The sequence below is a fragment of the Physella acuta genome, unplaced genomic scaffold (assembly GCF_028476545.2).
Source record: "Physella acuta isolate Inbredline_101_S28 unplaced genomic scaffold, ASM2847654v3 ptg001655l, whole genome shotgun sequence".
Taxonomy (NCBI): Eukaryota; Metazoa; Mollusca; class Gastropoda; family Physidae; genus Physella; species Physella acuta.
Genome location: NW_026733169.1, coordinates 19,008 through 38,080, shown reverse-complemented (window position 1 = coordinate 38,080; position 19,073 = coordinate 19,008). Strand labels below are relative to the sequence as shown.

Below are 19,073 nucleotides of genomic sequence, written 5' to 3'. Positions count from 1 at the left end.
CCCCAACGTGTAGCACATTGCGCTTTGACCAGTTACTATTTTATAACATATTTTTCTCAAGCAAGTATAACATTAAAATATATATGACCATAATTCACTTGTTCGTATATATATATATATATATATATATATATATATATATATATATATATATATATATATGGCCTATAAATGTGTGTGTGGGGGGGGGGCTAATTTTTTTATTTTATTTTTGCGGGGATGCGGGTCTAGTTTGGCCACTGATCTGATATTGTAGGGAATGAGTTTCACTATGAACCAAATAATATATTCAAGTCCTCTGCATTTGCACATTTTATTGCATAGAATACATTATTAATTTTAAATATTAAAATAAAAATAAGCTTCAATTGTTATATTTTTCAAAAACATTTTAAAAAAGAGTTTTGATGTCCTCTCTAGCGAAATGCCAGATGATTGAACCAGAAAATCGTGTCTTGACGGTGGCAGTTTCATTACACTCAGTAGAAACTGGACTATCCTTAGAAAACTCTAAAGCCCATGTAACACGGAAACCTCATTCTATTAAATTGTCATATGATTTACATACAGGTAGGAGTTTTGGTATGCCGTAGTCATTACAAAGTCGCTAAAATGTATGCCAATACAAAATGAGAAGATGAAAAATATTGCACTTTTAGGTAGGTTGCAAATAGATCAAGATGACTCCTCTGTTAAGACTTCATAAGGCGGGGGAAGTAGATTATGTTGCTCAAAGTAAGATGGCGGTGAAGCTTTCTCATTTCTGTAAGCAGGCGGGGGTGTATACTGAGCAATCAAGTAGGACTCTGTTGGGGGTGTGTAGATAGGTGGGGGGTTAATACCACTCAATTGTTGATGGTCAATCAGAAAAGCAGCAGCTGTTACTGTCCTGGGTCCACCAATATAAACAAGTACTCCAGCGATGGCCTTTAATACGCCCCCAGCTACAGACATCCCAAAAGAATAGCCCAGAGATGTTGCCGACGTGTGCTCTGAGTTTTGAAAGATTGTTGTCGCGAAGACTACTGAGCCAAGTATTGTAATGACACCTAGACAACGAGGGAATTAAAGTTATTTTTTTAACACTTTTAATTGTCTAAAAACAAATACCTGCTCACTACATTAAAACATTGAGGACATCCGCTTTGGGTAATTATCGTTTAGGTCCGTAAAATCGGCCGAGGCTAGTAACGTGAAAAAAAGGTGACTCATTGATATGGCTTCAATACAAGTACATTGTGAAATATTTATATAAAAAATAATAGATAATTGAATAATAAATCAAAAGCCATGTGTAAGCCCTGCTAGGGGGGGATACCTTAAAATCTACCCTTCTAGGCTTAACCAACTAATCTGTCCGGTCAGTGCAACCGTGGTAGAACCCACAGTGGTTAAACCCTAACCTTAGTCTAACTAATAAGCTACTAAACTTTTAACAATTTAATAAAATTTATTGCATGGAACCCAAAGTTATAAAATAAGAATAGATAAAAACTACCACAAAACAGAACCAAACGAAACAAACTTTTTACATCAAACAAAACACCCAATTTCGGACTTCGTCCTAGAAAAAGGAAAACAAATAAATTACTTTACAAAGAAAAGTTATATACAAAGCATTCACCACAGGCTGGCTAGATTACATCTCCACCACCTGCAGGTAGATCACACAGAACATACTTTAACAATTAACCGGAACACTACCAGGACACTGAGCTCAAACTACTAGCTCAACACAGTTACCAGCCTAACAAAAGGCTAAGTAAAATAAAATCTATTAAAAACAAGTGTACCTCACAGTGACTAGAACGAACCGAACACTCTCCTGGGGATCAACATGATCACCACAGGAAGCGAAAGGTCCCTATAAAGATAACAATATTATAACCAAACCCGACAGTCCGGAATGAACCGTGACTGTGGGTCAGGTAACAACTCTACTACTTAACCCAACAGCCAGGAGTAAACCGTAGCTGCGGGTCAAGTCTAAAAATACCTTTATCCCTGGCTTAACACCAGCCCAAGTGATACAATCAATAGAATACGTATACCACTTAACCCAACAGCCAGGAGTAAACCATAACTGTGGGCCAAGTATAATTAAGCAGTATCCTTGGCTTCACACAAGCCCAAGAGATACAACAAAGTAATAAAATGACCATAAAAACTCAGAATCTGAGTCCACATGGCCTGACCACAATGGCGGTCAGAAGACAACCACAAAAAAACTTATGGCCAGTAACCAAAATAAAGAGCATAGCAAAAAAATAGACATAGTAAAGAAATAAACTTATATCTAACTTACCAGGACTACGACGAACACAAACACAAAATAAATATGGCTGGATGGTGCGAATTTGCTATGCTTTTCACCCGATGACCAGAGAGACTGCCTGCTCCCTTCACCGCAGCTTTACACACAAAAGACAGAGTTGAACAAGCCGGAACCCGACTTCCACACACCTCACACGCTACACGTAAACAAATAGTCCCTAATTCACGGATAACAAACCAAACACGACGAAACATGCAACAGAATATTATAAAAAGACACTTACTATAAACAATGACAACAATATAAACGAAATATATATAAACTAGCTATAACCAGGGACATAAACAGTGAGACAGCGGCGCCATAATACGGGACTACACAACTAAAAAAATACGAACAATTTACGACATGAAACGAAACGATACATTCGCCTTCTAAGTTACAAATAATAAAAATACACTCCAGCCGCTCACATACACGCCCCCTAAAGCTTGCGGTCACCGCAAGCTAACAAACTTGAAAAAAACAGCCCACAGGGCATAATCATAAATGTTACAAAAAACTTTGCAGGAAGAACTTGCAAAAAAATCAGCCCACAGGGCCTAATCATACATGTTACAAAAAACAAAACTTTGCAAAAGAACTTGCAAAAAAAATCAGCCCACAGGGCACGATCATAAATTTTACAAAAAAACATTGTCAAAAAAATCAGCCCACAGGGTACAATCACAAGTCTAGCCTACTAGGGACTCTGCGCTCCCTGACCGACCTACGCAGAGGTATGTCAGGTACTGTGGGGTTACCGGCTGCTCTGGTCCCCGGCAATTGGACCTTATAAATTATGTGGCTGTAGCCTGGAGTAGCCGGCGGTATCACTTTGACCGGCCTTGGGGAGGGTGGTTGAGCCCGGGGAGGCACATATCTCCTGATCTGGGTGCTGGCCACCCGGCGGGTGCCAGAAGGGCCATCTTTCTTCTTAATGGCGTAACACCCGCCGGTGATCGGAGGTACTTCGACCACGACGTAAACTGTCGGGCCGTACAGATCCGCCATTTTGTGCCTGCCCAGGGGGTGCTGCCTTAACAGGACCAGGTCGCCTATGGCCAGTTCAGCGGCTGGCCTGTTATTGGCCTGTCTGTCCCTCTTGGTGGCCTCTATTTGCAGCCTCTCCTGGGCTAGTTTGTGCAGGCTGGCCAGTCGTGTTAGGTGGCCCTGGAGGTAATCTCCAGTACCACCACTGTTTGCTGGAGGGGCTTGATTTAAAAATAGGTCCAAGGGGATGGCTGCCTCACGCCCAAACAACAGCTGGAACGGGGAGAAACCTGTTGACGAGTGCGGGGTTGTATTGTACAGGAAGACCAGCTCGGTCAGGTACCGAGGCCAGTCCTTCTTCTTGTCAACAGGTAGGGTCCGAAGCAGATCGTGTAGGGTCCGGTTGAACCTCTCTGCTTGGCCGTTTCCTTGGGGGTGGTATGCCGTTGTTCGGGACCTCTGTATCCCATAATGGTCGCACAGTTCGTGTATTACGGCTGCCCCAAAGCATTTGCCCTGGTCCGAGTGTAGTCGCCTGGGGACACCGTAGTGAACTATCCAGTTCTGCACCAGGGCCTTCGCCACGGTTTTGGCAGTCTGGTCCTTCGTCGGAACAGCAACTGTCCACTTGGTGAAAACATCGGTGAGAATCAATACATCCTCCGTACCGTCTGCCGCTTTGTCCATCAGGGTGAAGTCGACTGCCACAACCTCTAGGGGCATGGTGGCCAAAAGATGACCTTTAGGCTGGTGCACCTTCAGACTGGTCATTTTCGCGTGCTGGCAGCGGTCACATGCCTGGCAGTACTGGCGTATATCTGCCTCCATCCCCGGCCAGTAGCATCGTTGCCGTAACAGCTGCAGGCAGCGGTCTGGTCCTTGGTGGCCGTTGTCGTTGTGACTTAGACGGAGTACCTCTGGTCGTAGTTGATTGGGGATAACGCATGGTGCGATTTCCCCTTGACCTGGCAGTTTCACTGTGCGCTGTAGGATACCGTCCTTCAACCTGAGTCTCGACTTTTGTCTCAGGAGAATCTGGGCTGGGAGTGATAAAGTCGAGGAATGTAATCTGTGGCCGGGCGTCAGGAAGGGTAGGATCTCCTGGATGGTTGAGTCTACCTGTTGGGCATTCTTCACATCGGCCGGAAAGGCCGAAGACAAGAAATTGCAGTGGGCCTCCAGAGGGACAGGTTGAGGTGTTGATATTGCCACCTCTGGTGGGACCCGTGTGGTGACCTGAAAATTTATTGCATGGAACCCAAAGTTATAAAATAAGAATAGATAAAAACTACCACAAAACAGAACCAAACGAAACAAACTTTTTACATCAAACAAAACACCCAATTTCGGACTTCGTCCTAGAAAAAGGAAAACAAATAAATTACTTTACAAAGAAAAGTTATATACAAAGCATTCACCACAGGCTGGCTAGATTACATCTCCACCACCTGCAGGTAGATCACACAGAACATACTTTAACAATTAACCGGAACACTACCAGGACACTGAGCTCAAACTACTAGCTCAACACAGTTACCAGCCTAACAAAAGGCTAAGTAAAATAAAATCTATTAAAAACAAGTGTACCTCACAGTGACTAGAACGAACCGAACACTCTCCTGGGGATCAACATGATCACCACAGGAAGCGAAAGGTCCCTATAAAGATAACAATATTATAACCAAACCCGACAGTCCGGAATGAACCGTGACTGTGGGTCAGGTAACAACTCTACTACTTAACCCAACAGCCAGGAGTAAACCGTAGCTGCGGGTCAAGTCTAAAAATACCTTTATCCCTGGCTTAACACCAGCCCAAGTGATACAATCAATAGAATACGTATACCACTTAACCCAACAGCCAGGAGTAAACCATAACTGTGGGCCAAGTATAATTAAGCAGTATCCTTGGCTTCACACAAGCCCAAGAGATACAACAAAGTAATAAAATGACCATAAAAACTCAGAATCTGAGTCCACATGGCCTGACCACAATGGCGGTCAGAAGACAACCACAAAAAAACTTATGGCCAGTAACCAAAATAAAGAGCATAGCAAAAAAATAGACATAGTAAAGAAATAAACTTATATCTAACTTACCAGGACTACGACGAACACAAACACAAAATAAATATGGCTGGATGGTGCGAATTTGCTATGCTTTTCACCCGATGACCAGAGAGACTGCCTGCTCCCTTCACCGCAGCTTTACACACAAAAGACAGAGTTGAACAAGCCGGAACCCGACTTCCACACACCTCACACGCTACACGTAAACAAATAGTCCCTAATTCACGGATAACAAACCAAACACGACGAAACATGCAACAGAATATTATAAAAAGACACTTACTATAAACAATGACAACAATATAAACGAAATATATATAAACTAGCTATAACCAGGGACATAAACAGTGAGACAGCGGCGCCATAATACGGGACTACACAACTAAAAAAATACGAACAATTTACGACATGAAACGAAACGATACATTCGCCTTCTAAGTTACAAATAATAAAAATACACTCCAGCCGCTCACACATGTGTAGATATAGATCTATCAGTATAAGCCAGAAATTAACTTTAGACAGCAGTGTTAAAGAGCAAGATTTGCAATATAAACATCTGTAAATAAGAGTGTTTTCCCCTGAATCTCTAACAATAAGTTAACAAAACAAGTTAATAAAAAGTCTAGTGACAATTTAAGCGCAATTTTTTGAAAACTTTCTTCGGCAATATTGTTCTAAATTATGGCAGGAATCGATTGGCAAATGTTTCAAGTCGCTAAGTGGTCTGGTTGCCGAGATATGGGCCAAAAACTGCATTTTTTCGAGTTTTTTTTTTGGCTTTTCCGGGAAATCAAGGAAGGAATTCCGGGAATTTTTTTGGCCCACAATCATCCTCGAACTTGCTTAACATATTTGCTTTTGGAACTAGCCCTCGATGTTGCTTCGTTGAGGAGGAGATACGACTTAAAGCTGCGGACACACATCCATCCATCCACACAGAAATAACCAATTAATAATCGCAATTGTCAGTATGGAAATTGAGCTAAAAATGACTTTAAGCAAGATGGTTGCTGAAAAACGAGCTCAGTTGCAACCAGTGTTTCTTCCAGGCATCTTTTCGGTGCAGACCCCCCCCCCCCCCCCACCACCGAAGAAAGCCCCCCCCCCCTCGTACGAAATGGAATTTTTTTCATAGAAATAGACTTAACAATGTCTGCCCCCCCCCCCCGGAAATTTTAGTCCGCCCCCCTCCCCGAAAATTTCAAGTACCACCCCCAATAGAAAGTCTGGAAGAAACACTGGTTGCATATGATGAAAACATCACTAGTCTTTATTTGTTACTGAAAGTTTTGAATAAAAAAAATTTAAAACAAGTAGGCCTACATGAAACATTTTTGTAACTTTTAAAACATAAATCCTCCTAAAAATGTGAAATAATTACTAAACAGTAATCAGTCACCTTTCTTTCACATTACTAGCCTTCACCCGATTTTACAGACCTAAAACTAAAACGATAGATAACCCCGCTTTATTGTATAACCACAGAAGAAATAAGAAAATATGCTAGTTCTTGAAACGTAGTTTCTAAGAATACTAGCCTATGTGTGGAACTGGGTTAATTGTATTAGACTGATAAACTACGCTTTTTTTTGACACTTAACACTTAGTCGCATCATCTTAATCAAAACACTACAAAATCATATAAAAATCAGTTCGCGATTTTTAATTAGAGTAGATAATAAGTAAAATGAAATATTTTTTTCTTACCAGCTAATGGATTAAGTACTAATGAAGATCGTAATAATGTTATACTTTTCACGCCTCTGCCTTTCACAGCGTCAATGATGAAACCTAAAGCGGTCAGGAATCCACATACTCCCACAATCAGACCTGCTACAATCAACCCCCGCACCGCCTTGTATTGAGATTGTTTTTCTAAAAAAAAAAATAAACATTGTAAAAGAAACCAGTAAAATGATTATTATTTTTTTTTCTTTTGCAATAGCTACAAAAATGGCGCACGTAACTAAAGTGATCTAGGTGCAGTAATAAAATAGTAATTAATTTTGTAAACAAATTCAAGTTCACCATTTAAAAGTAGATGGGAGCGGACGCTATTTTAAGCGTAGAAGATGGGGGTAAAGAAAGTGTGTTCTCCTTTATGAGGTAGATAATTTCTTTATATTGTGTTATTAGTATGTCATACTGAGAGAGTGAAATATATATTTCGCATGTCTTAAAATACGAGGTGTCGCAAAGTGATGTTTTATAATGTAATATTTAATATGACTGAAGTGTAAAGTTGAGGTGCTCACATGATGTGCACGGTCTCTTACCTGTACCAGAGGATGAGTGTAAAGTTGAGGTGCTCACATGGTGTGCACGGTCCCTTACCTGTACCAGAGGATGAGTGTAAAGTTGAGGTGCTCACATGGTGTGCACGGTCCCTTACCTGTACCAAATGATTCCAATGTAAAGTTGAGGTGCTCACATGGTGTGCACGGTCCCTTACCTGTACCAGAGGATGAGTGTAAAGTTGAGGTGCTCACATGGTGTGCACGGTCCCTTACCTGTACCAGAGGATGAGTGTAAAGTTGAGGTGCTCACATGGTGTGCACGGTCCCTTACCTGTACCAGAGGATGAGTGTAAAGTTGAGGTGCTCACATGGTGTGCACGGTCACTTACCTGTACCAGAGGATGAGTGTAAAGTTGAGGTGCTCACATGGTGTGCACGGTCCCTTACCTGTACCAGAGGATGAGTGTAAAGTTGAGGTGCTCACATGATGTGCACGGTCCCTTACCTGTACCAGAGGATGAGTGTAAAGTTGAGGTGCTCACATGATGTGCACGGTCCCTTACCTGTACCAAATGATTCCAATGTAAAGTTGAGGTGCTCACATGGTGTGCACGGTCCCTTACCTGTACCAGAGGATGAGTGTAAAGTTGAGGTGCTCACATGATGTGCACGGTCCCTTACCTGTACCAGAGGATGAGTGTAAAGTTGAGGTGCTCACATGGTGTGCACGGTCCCTTACCTGTACCAGAGGATGAGTGTAAAGTTTAGGTGCTCACATGGTGTGCACGGTCCCTTACCTGTACCAAAGGATTCCAATGTAAAGTTGAGGTGCTCACATGGTGTGCACGGTCCCTTACCTGTACCAGAGGATGAGTGTAAAGTTGAGGTGCTCACATGGTGTGCACGGTCCCTTACCTGTACCAGAGGATGAGTGTAAAGTTGAGGTGCTCACATGATGTGCACGGTCCCTTACCTGTACCAGAGGATGAGTGTAAAGTTGAGGTGCTCACATGGTGTGCACGGTCCCTTACCTGTACCAAAGGATTCCAATGTAAAGTTGAGGTGCTCACATGATGTGCACGGTCCCTTACCTGTACCAGAGGATGAGTGTAAAGTTGAGGTGCTCACATGGTGTGCACGGTCCCTTACCTGTACCAAAGGATTCCAATGTAAAGTTGAGGTGCTCACATGATGTGCACGGTCCCTTACCTGTACCAGAGGATGAGTGTAAAGTTGAGGTGCTCACATGGTGTGCACGGTCCCTTACCTGTACCAAAGGATTCCAATGTAAAGTTGAGGTGCTCACATGATGTGCACGGTTCCTTACCTGTACCAGAGGATGAGTGTAAAGTTGAGGTGCTCACATGGTGTGCACGGTCCCTTACCTGTACCAAAGGATTCCAATGTAAAGTTGAGGTGCTCACATGATGTGCACGGTCCCTTACCTGTACCAAAGGAGGAGTGTAAAGTTGAGGTGCTCACATGGTGTGCACGGTCCCTTACCTGTACCAAATGATTCCAATGTAAAGTTGAGGTGCTCACATGATGTGCACGGTCCCTTACCTGTACCAGAGGATGAGTGTAAAGTTGAGGTGCTCACATGGTGTGCACGGTCCCTTACCTGTACCAAATGATTCCAATGTAAAGTTGAGGTGCTCACATGATGTGCACGGTCCCTTACCTGTACCAGAGGATGAGTGTAAAGTTGAGGTGCTCACATGGTGTGCACGGTCCCTTACCTGTACCAAATGATTCCAATGTAAAGTTGAGGTGCTCACATGATGTGCACGGTCCCTTACCTGTACCAGAGGATGAGTGTAAAGTTGAGGTGCTCACATGGTGTGCACGGTCCCTTACCTGTACCAGAGGATGAGTGTAAAGTTGAGGTGCTCACATGGTGTGCACGGTCCCTTACCTGTACCAGAGGATGAGTGTAAAGTTGAGGTGCTCACATGGTGTGCACGGTCCCTTACCTGTACCAGAGGATGGGTGTAAAGTTGAGGTGCTCACATGATGTGCACGGTCCCTTACCTGTACCAGAGGATGAGTGTAAAGTTGAGGTGCTCACATGGTGTGCACGGTCCCTTACCTGTACCAGAGGATGAGTGTAAAGTTGAGGTGCTCACATGATGTGCACGGTCCCTTACCTGTACCAGAGGATGAGTGTAAAGTTGAGGTGCTCACATGGTGTGCACGGTCCCTTACCTGTACCAAATGATTCCAATGTAAAATTGAGGTGCTCACATGATGTGCACGGTCCCTTACCTGTACCAGAGGATGAGTGTAAAGTTGAGGTGCTCACATGGTGTGCACGGTCCCTTACCTGTACCAGAGGATGAGTGTAAAGTTGAGGTGCTCACATGGTGTGCACGGTCCCTTACCTGTACCAGAGGATGAGTGTAAAGTTGAGGTGCTCACATGGTGTGCACGGTCCCTTACCTGTACCAGAGGATGAGTGTAAAGTTGAGGTGCTCACATGGTGGTCACGGTCCCTTACCTGTACCAAATGATTCCAATGTAAAGTTGAGGTGCTCACATGATGTGCACGGTCCCTTACCTGTACCAGAGGATGAGTGTAAAGTTGAGGTGCTCACATGATGTGCACGGTCCCTTACCTGTACCAGAGGATGAGTGTAAAGTTGAGGTGCTCACATGGTGTGCACGGTCCCTTACCTGTACCAAATGATTCCAATGTAAAGTTGAGGTGCTCACATGATGTGCACGGTCCCTTACCTGTACCAGAGGATGAGTGTAAAGTTGAGGTGCTCACATGGTGTGCACGGTCCCTTACCTGTACCAAATGATTCCAATGTAAAGTTGAGGTGCTCACATGATGTGCACGGTCCCTTACCTGTACCAGAGGATGAGTGTAAAGTTGAGGTGCTCACATGGTGTGCACGGTCCCTTACCTGTACCAGAGGATGAGTGTAAAGTTGAGGTGCTCACATGGTGTGCACGGTCCCTTACCTGTACCAGAGGATGAGTGTAAAGTTGAGGTGCTCACATGATGTACACGGTCCCTTACCTGTACCAGAGGATGAGTGTAAAGTTGAGGTGCTCACATGGTGTGCACGGTCCCTTACCTGTACCAGAGGATGAGTGTAAAGTTGAGGTGCTCACATGATGTGCACGGTCCCTTACCTGTACCAGAGGATGAGTGTAAAGTTGAGGTGCTCACATGGTGTGCACGGTCCCTTACCTGTACCAGAGGATGAGTGTAAAGTTGAGGTGCTCACATGGTGTGCACGGTCCCTTACCTGTACCAGAGGATGAGTGTAAAGTTGAGGTGCTCACATGGTGGTCACGGTCCCTTACCTGTACCAAATGATTCCAATGTAAAGTTGAGGTGCTCACATGATGTGCACGGTCCCTTACCTGTACCAGAGGATGAGTGTAAAGTTGAGGTGCTCACATGGTGTGCACGGTCCCTTACCTGTACCAGAGGATGAGTGTAAAGTTGAGGTGCTCACATGATGTGCACGGTCCCTTACCTGTACCAGAGGATGAGTGTAAAGTTGAGGTGCTCACATGGTGTGCACGGTCCCTTACCTGTACCAAATGATTCCAATGTAAAGTTGAGGTGCTCACATGATGTGCACGGTCCCTTACCTGTACCAGAGGATGAGTGTAAAGTTGAGGTGCTCACATGGTGTGCACGGTCCCTTACCTGTACCAGAGGATGAGTGTAAAGTTGAGGTGCTCACATGGTGTGCACGGTCCCTTACCTGTACCAAAGGATGAGTGTAAAGTTGAGGTGCTCACATGGTGTGCACGGTCCCTTACCTGTACCAGAGGATGAGTGTAAAGTTGAGGTGCTCACATGATGTGCACGGTCCCTTACCTGTACCAGAGGATGAGTGTAAAGTTGAGGTGCTCACATGGTGTGCACGGTCCCTTACCTGTACCAAATGATTCCAATGTAAAATTGAGGTGCTCACATGATGTGCACGGTCCCTTACCTGTACCAGAGGATGAGTGTAAAGTTGAGGTGCTCACATGGTGTGCACGGTCCCTTACCTGTACCAGAGGATGAGTGTAAAGTTGAGGTGCTCACATGGTGTGCACGGTCCCTTACCTGTACCAGAGGATGAGTGTAAAGTTGAGGTGCTCACAATGTGTGCACGGTCCCTTACCTGTACCAGAGGATGAGTGTAAAGTTGAGGTGCTTACATGGTGGTCACGGTCCCTTACCTGTACCAAATGATTCCAATGTAAAGTTGAGGTGCTCACATGGTGTGCACGGTCCCTTACCTGTACCAGAGGATGAGTGTAAAGTTGAGGTGCTCACATGGTGTGCACGGTCCCTTACCTGTACCAGAGGATGAGTGTAAAGTTGAGGTGCTCACATGGTGTACACGGTCCCTTACCTGTACCAGAGGATGAGTGTAAAGTTGAGGTGCTCACATGATGTGCACGGTCCCTTACCTGTACCAGAGGATGAGTGTAAAGTTGAGGTGCTCACATGGTGTGCACGGTCCCTTACCTGTACCAAATGATTCCAATGTAAAGTTGAGGTGCTCACATGGTGTGCACGGTCCCTTACCTGTACCAGAGGATGAGTGTAAAGTTGAGGTGCTCACATGGTGTGCACGGTCCCTTACCTGTACCAGAGGATGAGTGTAAAGTTGAGGTGCTCACATGGTGTGCACGGTCCCTTACCTGTACCAGAGGATTCCAATGTAAAGTTGAGGTGCTCACATGATGTGCACGGTCCCTTACCTGTACCAGAGGATGAGTGTAAAGTTGAGGTGCTCACATGGTGTGCACGGTCCCTTACCTGTACCAGAGGATGAGTGTAAAGTTGAGGTGCTCACATGGTGTGCACGGTCCCTTACCTGTACCAGAGGATGAGTGTAAAGTTGAGGTGCTCACATGGTGTGCACGGTCCCTTACCTGTACCAGAGGATTCCAATGTAAAGTTGAGGTGCTCACATGATGTGCACGGTCCCTTACCTGTACCAGAGGATGAGTGTAAAGTTGAGGTGCTCACATGGTGTGCACGGTCCCTTACCTGTACCAGAGGATGAGTGTAAAGTTGAGGTGCTCACATGATGTGCACGGTCCCTTACCTGTACCAGAGGATGAGTGTAAAGTTGAGGTGCTCACATGGTGTGCACGGTCCCTTACCTGTACCAGAGGATGAGTGTAAAGTTGAGGTGCTCACATGGTGTGCACGGTCCCTTACCTGTACCAAATGATTCCAATGTAAAGTTGAGGTGCTCACATGGTGTGCACGGTCCCTTACCTGTACCAAATGATTCCAATGTAAAGTTGAGGTGCTCACATGGTGGTCACGGTCCCTTACCTGTACCAAATGATTCCAATGTAAAGTTGAGGTGCTCACATGGTGTGCACGGTCCCTTACCTGTACCAGAGGATGAGTGTAAAGTTGAGGTGCTCACATGGTGTGCACGGTCCCTTACCTGTACCAGAGGATGAGTGTAAAGTTGAGGTGCTCACATGGTGTGCACGGTCCCTTACCTGTACCAAATGATTCCAATGTAAAGTTGAGGTGCTCACATGGTGTGCACGGTCCCTTACCTGTACCAGAGGATGAGTGTAAAGTTGAGGTGCTCACATGATGTGCACGGTCCCTTACCTGTACCAAATGATTCTAATGTAAAGTTGAGGTGCTCACATGATGTGCACGGTCCCTTACCTGTACCAGAGGATGAGTGTAAAGTTGAGGTGCTCACATGGTGTGCACGGTCCCTTACCTGTACCAAAGGATTCCAATGTAAAGTTGAGGTGCTCACATGGTGTGCACGGTCCCTTACCTGTACCAGAGGATGAGTGTAAAGTTGAGGTGCTCACATGGTGTGCACGGTCCCTTACCTGTACCAGAGGATGAGTGTAAAGTTGAGGTGCTCACATGGTGTGCACGGTCCCTTACCTGTACCAGAGGATTCCAATGTAAAGTTGAGGTGCTCACATGATGTGCACGGTCCCTTACCTGTACCAGAGGATGAGTGTAAAGTTGAGGTGCTCACATGGTGTGCACGGTCCCTTACCTGTACCAGAGGATGAGTGTAAAGTTGAGGTGCTCACATGGTGTGCACGGTCCCTTACCTGTACCAGAGGATTCCAATGTAAAGTTGAGGTGCTCACATGATGTGCACGGTCCCTTACCTGTACCAGAGGATGAGTGTAAAGTTGAGGTGCTCACATGATGTGCACGGTCCCTTACCTGTACCAGAGGATGAGTGTAAAGTTGAGGTGCTCACATGGTGTGCACGGTCCCTTACCTGTACCAGAGGATTCCAATGTAAAGTTGAGGTGCTCACATGATGTGCACGGTCCCTTACCTGTACCAGAGGATGAGTGTAAAGTTGAGGTGCTCACATGGTGTGCACGGTCCCTTACCTGTACCAGAGGATGAGTGTAAAGTTGAGGTGCTCACATGGTGTGCACGGTCCCTTACCTGTACCAGAGGATGAGTGTAAAGTTGAGGTGCTCACATGGTGTGCACGGTCCCTTACCTGTACCAGAGGATGAGTGTAAAGTTGAGGTGCTCACATGGTGTGCACGGTCCCTTACCTGTACCAAATGATTCCAATGTAAAGTTGAGGTGCTCACATGATGTGCACGGTCCCTTACCTGTACCAGAGGATGAGTGTAAAGTTGAGGTGCTCACATGGTGTGCACGGTCCCTTACCTGTACCAGAGGATGAGTGTAAAGTTGAGGTGCTCACATGATGTGCACGGTCCCTTACCTGTACCAGAGGATGAGTGTAAAGTTGAGGTGCTCACATGGTGTGCACGGTCCCTTACCTGTACCAAATGATTCCAATGTAAAATTGAGGTGCTCACATGATGTGCACGGTCCCTTACCTGTACCAGAGGATGAGTGTAAAGTTGAGGTGCTCACATGGTGTGCACGGTCCCTTACCTGTACCAGAGGATGAGTGTAAAGTTGAGGTGCTCACATGGTGTGCACGGTCCCTTACCTGTACCAGAGGATGAGTGTAAAGTTGAGGTGCTCACATGGTGTGCACGGTCCCTTACCTGTACCAGAGGATGAGTGTAAAGTTGAGGTGCTCACATGGTGGTCACGGTCCCTTACCTGTACCAAATGATTCCAATGTAAAGTTGAGGTGCTCACATGATGTGCACGGTCCCTTACCTGTACCAGAGGATGAGTGTAAAGTTGAGGTGCTCACATGATGTGCACGGTTCCTTACCTGTACCAGAGGATGAGTGTAAAGTTGAGGTGCTCACATGGTGTGCACGGTCCCTTACCTGTACCAAATGATTCCAATGTAAAGTTGAGGTGCTCACATGATGTGCACGGTCCCTTACCTGTACCAGAGGATGAGTGTAAAGTTGAGGTGCTCACATGGTGTGCACGGTCCCTTACCTGTACCAAATGATTCCAATGTAAAGTTGAGGTGCTCACATGATGTGCACGGTCCCTTACCTGTACCAGAGGATGAGTGTAAAGTTGAGGTGCTCACATGGTGTGCACGGTCCCTTACCTGTACCAGAGGATGAGTGTAAAGTTGAGGTGCTCACATGGTGTGCACGGTCCCTTACCTGTACCAGAGGATGAGTGTAAAGTTGAGGTGCTCACATGATGTGCACGGTCCCTTACCTGTACCAGAGGATGAGTGTAAAGTTGAGGTGCTCACATGGTGTGCACGGTCCCTTACCTGTACCAGAGGATGAGTGTAAAGTTGAGGTGCTCACATGATGTGCACGGTCCCTTACCTGTACCAGAGGATGAGTGTAAAGTTGAGGTGCTCACATGGTGTGCACGGTCCCTTACCTGTACCAGAGGATGAGTGTAAAGTTGAGGTGCTCACATGGTGTGCACGGTCCCTTACCTGTACCAGAGGATGAGTGTAAAGTTGAGGTGCTCACATGATGTGCACGGTCCCTTACCTGTACCAAATGATTCCAATGTAAAGTTGAGGTGCTCACATGGTGTGCACGGTCCCTTACCTGTACCAGAGGATGAGTGTAAAGTTGAGGTGCTCACATGATGTGCTCGGTCCCTTACCTGTACCAGAGGATGAGTGTAAAGTTGAGGTGCTCACATGGTGTGCACGGTCCCTTACCTGTACCAGAGGATGAGTGTAAAGTTGAGGTGCTCACATGGTGTGCACGGTCCCTTACCTGTACCAGAGGATGAGTGTAAAGTTGAGGTGCTCACATGATGTGCACGGTCCCTTACCTGTACCAGAGGATGAGTGTAAAGTTGAGGTGCTCACATGGTGTGCACGGTCCCTTACCTGTACCAGAGGATGAGTGTAAAGTTGAGGTGCTCACATGGTGGTCACGGTCCCTTACCTGTACCAAATGATTCCAATGTAAAGTTGAGGTGCTCACATGATGTGCACGGTCCCTTACCTGTACCAGAGGATGAGTGTAAAGTTGAGGTGCTCACATGGTGTGCACGGTCCCTTACCTGTACCAGAGGATGAGTGTAAAGTTGAGGTGCTCACATGGTGTGCACGGTCCCTTACCTGTACCAGAGGATGAGTGTAAAGTTGAGGTGCTCACATGGTGTACACGGTCCCTTACCTGTACCAAAGGATGAGTGTAAAGTTGAGGTGCTCACATGGTGTGCACGGTCCCTTACCTGTACCAGAGGATGAGTGTAAAGTTGAGGTGCTCACATGATGTGCACGGTCCCTTACCTGTACCAGAGGATGAGTGTAAAGTTGAGGTGCTCACATGGTGTGCACGGTCCCTTACCTGTACCAGAGGATGAGTGTAAAGTTGAGGTGCTCACATGGTGTGCACGGTCCCTTACCTGTACCAGAGGATGAGTGTAAAGTTGAGGTGCTCACATGGTGTGCACGGTCCCTTACCTGTACCAAATGATTCCAATGTAAAATTGAGGTGCTCACATGATGTGCACGGTCCCTTACCTGTACCAGAGGATGAGTGTAAAGTTGAGGTGCTCACATGGTGTGCACGGTCCCTTACCTGTACCAGAGGATGAGTGTAAAGTTGAGGTGCTCACATGGTGTGCACGGTCCCTTACCTGTACCAGAGGATGAGTGTAAAGTTGAGGTGCTCACATGGTGTGCACGGTCCCTTACCTGTACCAGAGGATGAGTGTAAAGTTGAGGTGCTCACATGGTGGTCACGGTCCCTTACCTGTACCAAATGATTCCAATGTAAAGTTGAGGTGCTCACATGATGTGCACGGTCCCTTACCTGTACCAGAGGATGAGTGTAAAGTTGAGGTGCTCACATGATGTGCACGGTCCCTTACCTGTACCAGAGGATGAGTGTAAAGTTGAGGTGCTCACATGGTGTGCACGGTCCCTTACCTGTACCAAATGATTCCAATGTAAAGTTGAGGTGCTCACATGATGTGCACGGTCCCTTACCTGTACCAGAGGATGAGTGTAAAGTTGAGGTGCTCACATGGTGTGCACGGTCCCTTACCTGTACCAAATGATTCCAATGTAAAGTTGAGGTGCTCACATGATGTGCACGGTCCCTTACCTGTACCAGAGGATGAGTGTAAAGTTGAGGTGCTCACATGGTGTGCACGGTCACTTACCTGTACCAGAGGATGAGTGTAAAGTTGAGGTGCTCACATGGTGTGCACGGTCACTTACCTGTACCAAAGGATGAGTGTAAAGTTGAGGTGCTCACATGGTGTACACGGTCCCTTACCTGTACCAGAGGATGAGTGTAAAGTTGAGGTGCTCACATGGTGTGCACGGTCCCTTACCTGTAACAGAGGATGAGTGTAAAGTTGAGGTGCTCACATGATGTGCACGGTCCCTTACCTGTACCAGAGGATGAGTGTAAAGTTGAGGTGCTCACATGGTGTGCACGGTCCCTTACCTGTACCAGAGGATGAGTGTAAAGTTGAGGTGCTCACATGATGTGCACGGTCCCTTACCTGTACCAGAGGATGAGTGTAAAGTTGAGGTGCTCACATGGTGTGCACGGTCCCTTACCTGTACCAGAGGATGAGTGTAAAGTTGAGGTGCTCACATGGTGGTCACGGTCCCTTACCTGTACCAAATGATTCCAATGTAAAGTTGAGGTGCTCACATGATGTGCACGGTCCCTTACCTGTACCAGAGGATGAGTGTAAAGTTGAGGTGCTCACATGGTGTGCACGGTCCCTTACCTGTACCAAATGATTCCAATGTAAAGTTGAGGTGCTCACATGATGTGCACGGTCCCTTACCTGTACCAGAGGATGAGTGTAAAGTTGAGGTGCTCACATGGTGTGCACGGTCCCTTACCTGTACCAAATGATTCCAATGTAAAGTTGAGGTGCTCACATGGTGTGCACGGTCCCTTACCTGTACCAAATGATTCCAATGTAAAGTTGAGGTGCTCACATGATGTGCACGGTCCCTTACCTGTACCAGAGGATGAGTGTAAAGTTGAGGTGCTCACATGGTGTGCACGGTCCCTTACCTGTACCAGAGGATGAGTGTAAAGTTGAGGTGCTCACATGGTGTGCACGTTCCCTTACCTGTACCAAAGGATGAGTGTAAAGTTGAGGTGCTCACATGGTGTGCACGGTCCCTTACCTGTACCAGAGGATGAGTGTAAAGTTGAGGTGCTCACATGGTGTGCACGGTCCCTTACCTGTACCAGAGGATGAGTGTAAAGTTGAGGTGCTCACATGATGTGCACGGTCCCTTACCTGTACCAGAGGATGAGTGTAAAGTTGAGGTGCTCACATGGTGTGCACGGTCCCTTACCTGTACCAGAGGATGAGTGTAAAGTTGAGGTGCTCACATGGTGTGCACGGTCCCTTACCTGTACCAGAGGATGAGTGTAAAGTTGAGGTGCTCACATGGTGTGCACGGTCCCTTACCTGTACCAGAGGATGAGTGTAAAGTTGAGGTGCTCACATGATGTGCACGGTCCCTTACCTGTACCAGAGGATGAGTGTAAAGTTGAGGTGCTCACATGATGTGCACGGTCCCTTACCTGTACCAGAGGATGAGTGTAAAGTTGAGGTGCTCACATGGTGTGCACGGTCCCTTACCTGTACCAAATGATTCCAATGTAAAGTTGAGGTGCTCACAGTGCGAATTGCTGCATTTAGAAAACAGACCGATGAAGGTTTGATCATCAATTATCATCCAATTAGTGCTGGTTAATGAAGCTAATGTGAGACCACAGCCAGAAGCCAGACCTAGTAGAGCTACGGCCGAGATCGACTTGATCATGTTCATTGGACATTCGATCAATTGACTTTAAAGTTGATCTTAGACAAATTTAAACAATGCATGAAATTAAAGTCAATATGATTTTTAAAAAATAATCCATATATTTATAAAATACAATTCCATAACTTAAATATAAATATTAACAATAAGATAGAATGAAGACTTCAAAATCATAACTAATCATTTTGCATAATAAAAACCACGTCAAGAATTATCTTTAGCCAGAGTGAGCTCACAGAGCAAACAAAGCAAACTCCAATTAACAATCTTTTCAATTGTAGTCAGAAACATCAGTTCT

General features: G+C 45.9%; 1 protein-coding gene across 1 annotated transcript; it reads right to left on the bottom strand.

Moving 5' to 3' along the window:
* Positions 1-300: 300 nt before the first annotated feature.
* On the bottom strand, positions 301-18,775 carry LOC131929612 (protein NYNRIN). The gene is made up of 5 exons (XM_059285906.1): positions 18,592-18,775; positions 7,087-7,254; positions 4,745-4,755; positions 2,306-4,543; positions 301-1,049 (listed from the first exon to the last, which is right to left on the bottom strand). Exons 1-4 carry the CDS (start codon positions 18,773-18,775, stop codon positions 3,002-3,004), a joined length of 1,905 nt encoding a protein of 634 aa, XP_059141889.1. The 3' UTR covers positions 301-1,049; positions 2,306-3,001.
* Positions 18,776-19,073: the final 298 nt, after the last annotated feature.

Bases quoted from the DNA above. Each gene is read 5' to 3' on its own strand.
- LOC131929612 (XM_059285906.1), bottom strand. From the start codon at position 18,775: ATGATCAAGTCGATCTCGGCCGTAGCTCTACTAGGTCTGGCTTCTGGC. The intron at 7,255-18,591 runs GTAAGGGACCGT...TTTTTTTTTTAG, and splicing joins ATTGGAATCATTTGGTACAG to AAAAACAATCTCAATACAAG.